This window comes from Hipposideros armiger, unplaced genomic scaffold, assembly GCF_001890085.2.
Source record: "Hipposideros armiger isolate ML-2016 unplaced genomic scaffold, ASM189008v1 scaffold_619, whole genome shotgun sequence".
Lineage (NCBI taxonomy): Eukaryota > Metazoa > Chordata > Mammalia > Chiroptera > Hipposideridae > Hipposideros > Hipposideros armiger.
The window spans coordinates 903,085-913,191 of NW_017731969.1; the positions used below are offsets into that span (position 1 = coordinate 903,085).

A 10,107-nucleotide genomic window follows, 5' to 3' on the forward strand; every position below is an offset into this window, starting at 1 on the left:
TCCCTCCTTCCTTCTGTCCTTTAACATCTACTTGAACTCCTACAACACGCTAGGCACTGTTCTAGGCACTGGGGACAGGGCGGTGGACACACAATACAGAGACAGGCAACACCCCTGACCTCATGGAACACACATTATTGTGGGCAGAAGGAACTTTTGGAACTACTGAATCTTTGGAGTCTTAAAAATCTTAGAATCTTAGAGCTTAGGTACACAGGAGCACAGGAGAGACCCTTAGATGGTTTTAGAATCTTCTAAAGATACCATTCTCCTGCTCTGCCCTTGTCCCCTACAGTCTGTTTCCCACTTAGCACCCAGAACTCAAATTAGATCCTGTCCTGTGTCTGCTCAAACCCTCCATGACTCAAAATTCACTCAAAGGGAAAGCCAAAGTCTTCACTGTAGCCCATAAGGCCCCAATGGTCTCCCACCCTCTCCCACGCAGTCACTCAGCTCCGGCCACACTGGCCACCAACCACTATTCTTCAAGTGCACCTGGCATACTCCAGCCACAGCACTGGCTAGTCCCGCTGCCTGGATGCTCGCTCCAGAAGGTATCCGCATGACTCCTCTCCCACAGCCTTCAGGTCTTTGCTCAAATGTCACCTGTCCAGTGAGCCCTTCCTTTGGTCACCCTATTTAAAAATGCATTTCTCTGTCACTCACATACTTCCTCTGTCCCATCCCTGTTTATTTTTCTCTCCTAGTAGTCATCATGTAGATTTTTACTTATCTTGTTTATTGTTTTGTTCCCTGCTGTATGTCCAGCGCTCAGCTCAATGCCTGGCACATAGCAGGTGCTCAATAAATGAATGAGTGACTCCAATTATTCAGATGGAAAACCCATGGCTCAGAGATAGAAAGAATGCAGGGACCAGAACCCATGTCTCCACTGTCCAGGCTCTGGCTCTTGCCATGCTATCTGGCTGACTCTAGGCTGGGAGATACCCAGCAGGACAGAGGACAGAAATGGGGTCCTTAGAGACCAAAGGGTGTGATGGCTTGATGAGGAGGCACTTCCTACTAGGTGAGGGCACCAAAGAGGAAGGAGAAAGGAATCATCTATCAATAGTGCCCTCACAAGGTCAATCTTGGCTTCTCTGACTATAAGGGCTCCAAATCCCTTTATTGAGGTAAGGTAGAGGAAATGATTTTGAAGGTCCAAATGTTCTGTTTTTATGAATATTTTTCATAATAGAATACTATTAACAATGTGTCAGATCCTGTTCTGAGTACTTCACACACATTAACTTGTTTAATCTTCAAGTTATAATCACATTTAAAGATGAAGAAATTGAGGCACAGAGAGGTAAAGTCACTTGCTTAAGGTCGCACAGCTGGAAAGTGGTGGACTTGTCAATCTTCTGCGACTTCACCAGCCCTAACCTGACAAGTGCTTTCAAAGCTGAATATGGCACATTAATTTATTCAATTCACTAACTCAACAAAGCTATTTATCAAGTGCTCTCTGTGCCATACCCTGTGTTTCAGGGACACAGAATGAATTAGGCAGTCACTGAGCAGGCCCTCCAGAGGTAGGAAGACAGATAAAAACTACACAAACAACTTATATTATAGATGGGGCAAGAAACCAGCAGGGGGAGGGGGTGGTGGGGGGGGTGGCAGAAAAAAAACAGGACTTCCTTTAGAAAAGGTAGTCAGGGAAGGAGAAGACAGTTAAGCCAAGGCTTTGTCTCTCCATCCCCCACAAAACAATGTAAATAGATCTAGACTCATTTCAGGCCTGGGTTCACCTGGCCTGAGCTCTGATCTAGCCTGAGTCTCAACTGTTGAAACCTGTAGGATGGAAATGTGATGGGTAGATATGTGGGAAAGTCTTTGGGCATGAGGAAAGGGCAGTGTCCATATGAGGGCTGTTGACACTGAGGGACTTCTTACCTCCTACGTTGCAGGCTGGCGGAGCTCCAGGGAGGTGGTTCCAGCCCAGCTCAGCTGTACTGCTGAGGGAAGGAGAACCAGAAAACCCCAAATCAACCAATTTTGCACAATAGAGTAAAATTTCATCTCACCTACAAAAATGGCAGTGAGAAGGAAGGTCAAGGAATCATTTCTCTTGAAGTCCTTTAACCTGGACCATTTCAGGAACAGGTGGAAAGGATATCAGTTATCATAGCAACCTATAACCATTCCTCTCTCATAAATATGTCCAGAAAGGTAGGGCTAGAAGTGACAAGCTGTTACCATGACAACCCCTTCCCTTTACACACTCCATCCAGAGACAAAATCCTAAAACCGTTTCCTACCTTGGTGGGTCTGGTAACTAGGGTCACTGGAAAGGGGGACTACCTTCTGTTACCATAGTAACCAGGACTTAGCCTTGCAGGTTTCTTACATCCCTGGGGATGGTCAGGCCCTGTAACCATAGCAACTACTCCTCAGCAGAGCATCTCCTCCTTTAAATACCTAGTTGGTTTGGTCCACGGACCTCCCACCATAGGAAAGGAGGGGAGGTGGTTACCACGGTAATGCCAACTGGGTGGCTGGGGGAAGGGGTTGGGAAAGAGGTATTTCCCTCAATAATCAGTGTCCCTGGGGCTGGGATTCTTTCTACCTGAGTGTTAGGTGAGGTTGTCATAGTAAGCAATGAGGGTAGGGGCAGAAGGATCACCAGGGACTTAGGTTACCTTAGCAACCTCCTCCTGGTGCAGGGACAGGAGAGGTTTGAGGCTCCATAGCCACAAAGGTAGAGGGGAGGGCCGGCTGGGGGTGTTCTAGGCTAGGGAAGGGTTACCATGACAACCGACCTCTGCCAGGAATCAGAGAGGATGGAGCCATGGCTGAAACCACTCCTGGTGGTCGCCCTTTCTCTCAGAGAGTTACAGTGATGCTCGAGGAGAGTGGTATTTGGGTCTGGAGAGGGTTAGAATCTTTCTTTGGAGCGAAGCGGGAGGAGGGGGGCAGAAAGCAAAGCACTCTCAAAAAAAGTCCCGCTCTCCCCAGGGACGACCCTAGCGCAAGGCCTGGGTCCAGTTTGTCGTCCTCGGGGGGCGCGCCCCCGCCCCGCCCCTTCCCGCGCCCCCCCCCCGCGCGCGCCTTCGGGGTTGACCCGGGTGGGCGAGGCGCGCGCCCGTCCTCCGTCCCGTCCCTGCCACCCCCCCCNAAAAAAAAAAAGAATGAGTTGAGCCTCAACTTATGCTCCTGGCAAAAAGTTAAAGAAATACGTATCTATAGATAGATGATTTTGATTATTTGCAATTTAAAGAAATATTTCAAAAATTGGATGCATATATTGATTTATATATTCATTTATATTACTATACTCATTGCAGAATATTTTTTTGTAAAGATTTTATTGGAGAATTGGGGGAGGGGAACAGCCAAGTTGTTGTCCTTTAATCTTAGCTGTGAACGGCGCAGCAAGCTCAGCTCCAAGTTCAGTAGCGCTGCTCAGCTCAAGGTGCCGTGTTCAATTAGTTGCAGGTGGGCATAGCCACCATCCCACGTGGGAGTTGAACCAGTAGGCTCATTGATAAGAGCGCACACTCTATCCACTGAGCTATCCGAGCTCCACTGAGCTATCCGAGCAGCAGCTCAGCTCAAGGTGCCGAGTTCAGTCTTAGTTGTGGGCAGGTATAGCCCACCATCTCCAACAGGTAACCTTGTTGTTAGGAGTATGTGCTCTCACCAGCTGAGCCATCCTGCCACCTGTTGGCAGCTCAGCTCAGGTGCAGCTTATTGGCTTATATAGGAATCAAACCAGCAACCCTGTTGCTCAGAGCTGGCACTATTCTTTTTTTTTTTTTAGCTGAGCCATCCTGTCTCCTGTTGGTAGCTCAGCGGTTGCTCAGCTTGGGCCGGGACTCGAACTGCTGTTGTTCAGAGCTCAAACTCTTGAGTGAGCTCTTAACCAACTGAGCCACTCAGCCGGCCCAAAGCTGGCACTCTTGAGCAAGCTCTTAACCAACTGAGCCACTTGGCCGGCCCCACACTGCAGAATATTTTGAACATCACTTGTCCTTCATGAATGTCCAAGGGAACATTTTAAAACCGTATGTGACAAGGGACACTTCTTTGTGTGCCCTGCATATAAGACATCTCCATCCCTGAGCCATGCTTTCCAAGAACCAAGAGCACCACTAGACCACAGTGATAGCCCAAATCATCCCCATGTTTCCAGAATGCTCCATGGGAACCTGACAGTCTCTTTGTGAGCCATTTGTGGGTTCAGTGGCTAAAAACAGGCTGCATTATAAGAAGTCAGGCTTTGGACACCTGAGACTCAGTGGATTAGGCCAAATTTGCATACTTGTCTGCTCTTGCTTGTCTGTGAAACCTTTTCCTGTAAAGGTTTTACGTTTCAATCCTCCCACCCAATATATAGGTTCAGAGAGACAGCCACTTGCCTAAGGTCACCAGGTTAGGACCTACAAAGAAAGCAGGTGATCCTGCCAGGATCCAAACCCAGCCCTGACTCCTGACCCTTTTACCACTCAAGTGCCTCACAGCATCCCTGTGTGGTGAGCGCTCTTATCATCCCCATTGCCCAGGTGCAAAGCTGAGGTGCAGAGGCAGACTCACAGTGGGTTTGGCTCATGAGGGAGAAAGCAGAAGCGCTGGGGTTTCAACACAGGCCTCTCCCACTTCAAAGCCTGTTGCTTCAAAACCAGGTGCACACACCCAGGGGGTGTGCGGGCCAAACCGTTGGGTTGAGGCAAGTAAACAAAAACTTTTATATTTATTTTTAATTTAAACATGGAATAATTTAAGCCTTATTACTAATACACAGCATGATAGTAGTACCTGTATAGAATTTATAAATAAATACACATATTGAGGGTACATGCCCAAACAATATTTACTCTTAGGTGCAGAATCTCAAAAGGAAGGCTGCCATCACTCTGCCTACTAAGTGGTAAGGGCCCTCTTCAGTACCAGTATTAGAAAGGGGCACTGTGGGTCACTTCAGTGTGGGCTCTAGACTGACAGTCTGGGTTTAAGCTCCCACTCTGCCACTTCACAAATGGCAAGTGATTTTACGATTCTGGTCTCAGTTTTCTCCTCTGTAAAATGGAAATAATAGAAGCTCTCATCTGAGAGAATAGAGGCAGGGGTAAATCAGTTAATTCATGTGAAACACTGAGAATGATGCCTGGTACACAGTAAGTGCTCAGTAAATGTCAGCTATGGTTATTTACTCTGCCTTGCAAGCAGAGAAACAGGTGCAGAGAGCTAAAATAATGAGGTAACACAGTTAATAAGGAGGGGGGCCCCAATCCAGAACCCCAGTCGTAACCACAGCCACACTTCAGAGCTGAGTCCTTTTCCTCCTCTGCAAGATGAGGTTAAGAGCAGCATGCACCTCACAGGGCTCTCCCAGGAGGGAAGGAGGTCGCATTCCTGAAGAAGGGGTGATGGTCATCCTATTGGGCGGGGCACAGGGGTTCAGGCAGAATACCAAAGGCTCAATAGCTGTAAAAGCTATGGAGCATAGGTCCTGGGGCCGACTCGCCTTCGCTCTACGGTAAGACAAAGGCGCCCTCTAGTGGTAGAAGCAACCGTAGCAGCCAACTGTCCTGGTGTTCTTACGTGATAGACACTGAATCCTGGAGGAAACTGAGGCAGAGAAACAGGAACACTCGCCCAGGGCCACCTAACTATGAAGTGTTAGAGCCGGGGATTGAATCACGGCAGTCCGGCCCCAGAATCTATACTTTCTCCCTCTCTTTCCAAAACTCTGTCCCAGCACTGGCACCCAGGGCAGGGAATGGTTTTGATGTCGCGAATTGTGTTGGGCCCTGAGGGGCGGCTTGGCATCCCTGGCCCGCCCACCAAATGCCAGCAGCACCAAGACAGAGTATGGTTCCCCTGACCCCAGGCGCGGGAGTCAAGGCTTCAGCCGCTTCCTGACAAACTCAGGAGTGCCGGGTTGGGGTACTCGGGGTTCTCGATGACCCCGGGGCCAAACTTGAGCTCCAGGAAGCGGCGGTAGTTGTTAGGCGCCTGCGCCACGAAGCCTGCAAAGGGCAGGGGCACGAGAGGCTGCAGGAAGTGTTCCGGGAACTCGACATCCTGCCGGTGGTCCAGCCACGTGTCCTTGGTCATGACCCCGTTGCGGGGATAAAAGGGCCACAGGTCCACGTGCAGGTGGTTGCTCTCGCTGTACTGCACGCGGAAGAAGTCGCCCTCTATGGCCTTCTCCCACACGAAGCCGCGCTCATCCACCACAGAGCCTGCCTCAGCCCCCCGCAGCTGCTCGCAGTTGCCCACATCCTCCAGGTAGATGCCCAGGTCCACATCATAGTCCCATGGGATGATGTCCCCATGGCGTGCTGCCCCCAGCAGCGAGCCGCCCTCAAGCCAGTAGCGCACGCCAGCCGCCTCCAGCACACCCACCACGTAACGAGCGGTCTCACGCAATGCGCGCAAGCAGCACGGAGGCGTCCAGCGCCCCTCGTACAGATAGGCTGGCGTGTCACCCACCACCGTCCCGAAGCAGCGCGGGGTCTCCTTGCTGCAGCCGAACCACTCGAGGCGCCCACCCTGCCAGCTCACCAGGCGGATGCCCAGCGCCCGCAGCAGCGCCGCCCGCCGCGCGCGCCCTTCACGCTCCGCCTTCCAGCGTGCGTGGGCCGTGGCCAGAGGAGGCTGGCGCACCGCTGGGAAAGTCAAGTCCAGCAGCTGCACTGCCCAGCCTCGCAGGGCAGTCTGCAGGAAGAGGCCAGTGCCCACGGGCCGGGCGAGGGGCGCTGAGAGGTTGAAGAGATCCCGGGCGCGCAGGAGCACCACAGCATCCCCATCTAGGGCGTCGCAGCGGGGTGCAGAGGGGGCCAGGCTGTAGTGGGCTGTCCACTCTCTCAGGCTGACGTTCAGGGCCAGGCACCGGGCAGGGTTAGCTGAGGCGACCCGCGCAGCCACCAGGCGTGCACCTCCTGTCCGGAGCACCTCCACCATGCGCTCCAGCTGACCTGGTGCCTGGGCCCTTGCCCCGTCGGGCACCAGGGCCACGTACTCAGTGGCCACGTAGGTCTCGGGGCGCGAGGCTGCGGCAGGCCGGTCCAGAGCAGGCTGCAGCAGCGCCAGGCGAACATTGGGGATGTGGGGCAGGGCCAGGGGTGGGTACGGGAGTGTGTCGGCTGCCACCACCACCGGCTGGGCTGGGTCCTGTTGCAGGAAGGAATCCACCATCTCAGGCACCGCATTGTCAAAGACCTCGAACTCCCGCACCAGGATGGTGACGTGGGGGACGGTAGATCCGCGGCGGGGACTCCGGGCCCGGGAGTTCCTGGGCTGGTGCTGCAGCCACGAGACATAGAAGAGGACCAGGAGGTTGAGGGTGATGGCGGCTGCCAGGGCAGCCTGGCAGCGGGTGAGCCGCATGGGGCCAAAGTCAAGCCCTAGCTGGGCCTCCGGGGCATCCTGGGGAGGGGGGAATGAAAGAGGAGGCTGGAGCTGGTTGCCAGCAACACCCCCTCAACCCATCTTCAGCCTTGCCCTCGGCACCCAGTCTTTTCCCTTGGTTTCAGCTCTGACTTCCCCTCCTCCAGGTAGCCCTCCCTGACCTACCAGGCTGGCCTTGCACCCCCAACCTCTGGGCTCCTTCAGCCCCCTGGGTTGCCCCACTATTCTGTCATTACTGCCTAGGGTCTAGTCTGTGTCTTCCCACTGGATTGTGAGACCCATGAGGGCAGGTCCTGAGCCTGTCTTGGTCACTGNTTTTTTTTTTTTTTTTTAGCTGAGCCCTGTCACCTGTTGGCAACTCAGCGGCAGCTCAGCTCAGGCCGGGAATCAAACCGCTGTTGCTCAAAGCTTGCACCCCTGAGCAAGCTCTTAACCAACTGAGCCACTTGGCTGGCCTGGCACACAAATCTTCATAGCTGCTCTCTTTGTAACTGCCAAAATTTGGAAAAGAATCACGAATAAACTGGTACAATCATACCATAGAAGGCTACTCAGCAAAAAAAAAAAAAAAAGCCAAGCATTGATAAGCAGCTGAGCCTTGAACAACATAGGTTTGAATTGTGCAGGTCCACTTGTACATGGATTTTTTTATAAACACCTGTTTTCGACCTGGTTGGGAGTCTGGATGTGGAGGGCTGACTGTATGCATCGATCTGTGCTATTTTATACAAGGGACTTGAGCATCTATAGATTTTGTTATCCACAGGGTCCTGGAACCAGTCGCCGTGGATACTAAGGGACAATTTAAGTTTTGGGGGAGTCAAAAATTTAACACGGATTTTTTACTATGGGGGGCTTGATGCCCCAACCCCTATATGTTCAAGGGTCAACTGTACTCAATTCAGATGTATCTCACAGGTAACATTTTGAGTGAAAGAAATCAGAAGCTGTACATATTATATAGTTCCATTTACGTGAAGGCCTAGAACAGCCTAAACTGGTCTCTGGTGAGAGAAGTCAGAGTAGTGGTGACCTATGAGGATGCTTATTGCCTGGGAGAGGGCATGAGGGAACCTTCTATGGTACAGCAAATATCCTGTCTTGATATGGGTGATGCTTACAGGTGTCAACATTTGGAAAAATTAACCTGTACACTTAAGATGTGTGTGTGTGTGTTTTTTTTAAATTTTATTGAGACACTTTTTCCAGGACCCATCAGCTCCAAGTCAAGTAGTTGTTTCAATCTAGTTGTGGAGGGAGCAATTCAGCGACCTATGTGGGAATCGAACCTGCAACCCTGGTGTCTTGAGCACTGCACTCTAACCAACTGAGCCAAACAGCCTCCCCCAAGATGTGTGCATTTTGCCCTATGTATATTCCAGTTAATTTTGTACAACTCGTGGTAAGAAATTCACTTTTTATTGTAACCATCTACATAAGAATGTCGTAGGTCTCCCTCAATATCTGAACCCCGACTCTGCAAATAGTCTCAATAATGACTTGCTGTCTTTTTCTTTTAACCCAAAATTCACCATTTGGATCAAAAGTCAGCTATGCAACTGTTTTAAGTACTTTTGAGTCCAGGATGTAGACGACACCGGCTGCAGGTCACCCGTTCTAGCAGGACTCCCATCTTGTGCGCTGTTAAAGTGTATTATACGTTACTGATGTTATATCTTCCTAAGTCCCTTTGTAGACATCTGCCAGGTCCCTGGAGGCACCACCAACAGGGGTGCAGTAGTGGTATTTTGATTATCTTTAGCATCTTTTTTAGGTTTAGTTACATCTCATGACCGTTGCAGTGTGGAAATAGAATTCATCTGATTCTGTGCAAAATTGCATAGTGCATACAAACATAGCCACTAATGAGTTCATTAAGTGTTGAATAGTTAAGTAATTGGTGTTTTCAATGCTTTCTATTACACCGAAACCCTTGGTGGGTTTTATAGAAATGTTTAGTAGGAGTGTTTTAATCATATTTGGGGAAATTTGTTGGGGTTTTTGGACGGAGCTGGGAGTGCATTATCCCCCTGTCCCCACCCTCAACCCCGCTTAAAATCATTCTTTATCCCCAAATTTTCTATGTAATCCTTTTTGGGGATCGATTAGATTTAGATTATGAGGGATGCCTGTTTAAAGTGGTACATACCTACATACGTAATATATTGAATGTAATATATACAACATGTGCACATACAAAGAATAGGTAACTGGGCCAAGTTCCACCAAACGGTACTTAGCCATAGTTTTCTGTTCCTTGTTTAAAATTTGCTGAACAGATGCCACTAATTTGTCTAATCTAGGTCACATAGGACTGGAACCATCGCAAGCCTCCTCAGTGTGGACAGGGGCTTAGCTGGCTCCCAGACCTGGTCCCCACTAAGAGGTGTGCTCCATGAGGGAGTGGCCTTAGTCTTGTTCACTGCTGTATGCCCGGACCACAGCGTAGGACATGGCACATAGTAGGTACTCAATAAATCTTTGCAGAATGAATGAATTGGGCTCCAGCTACAGAGCGGCCTGATGGAAAGAGGCTGTTACCCTGGTTCAGATCCAGCTTCTGCCACCTGCCAGCTATGTGACCTTGGGCAAACACTGCCAAGTCTCACACTCTGGTGACAATGGCTGTTATGCCTCACCCAAAGGCCTCTGATGAAGGTTACATAAGAAGAAGAAAAGGGCCGGCCGAGTGGCGCGTTGGTTAAGAACTGGCTTGGGACGTCAGAGGGCCCCAGTTCAGATCCCACA

At 50.6% G+C, this 10,107-nt stretch overlaps 1 protein-coding gene across 1 annotated transcript; it reads right to left on the minus strand.

Moving 5' to 3' along the window:
* Positions 1-4,677: 4,677 nt before the first annotated feature.
* Positions 4,678-7,656, minus strand: FKRP (fukutin related protein). The gene has a single exon (XM_019625212.1). The coding sequence runs from the start codon at positions 7,336-7,338 to the stop codon at positions 5,854-5,856; it is 1,485 nt and encodes a 494-aa protein (XP_019480757.1). The 5' UTR covers positions 7,339-7,656; the 3' UTR covers positions 4,678-5,853.
* Positions 7,657-10,107: the final 2,451 nt, after the last annotated feature.

Coding starts and splice junctions, on each gene's coding strand:
- FKRP (XM_019625212.1), bottom strand. CDS start 7,338: ATGCGGCTCACCCGCTGCCAGGCTGCCCTGGCAGCCGCCATCACCCTC.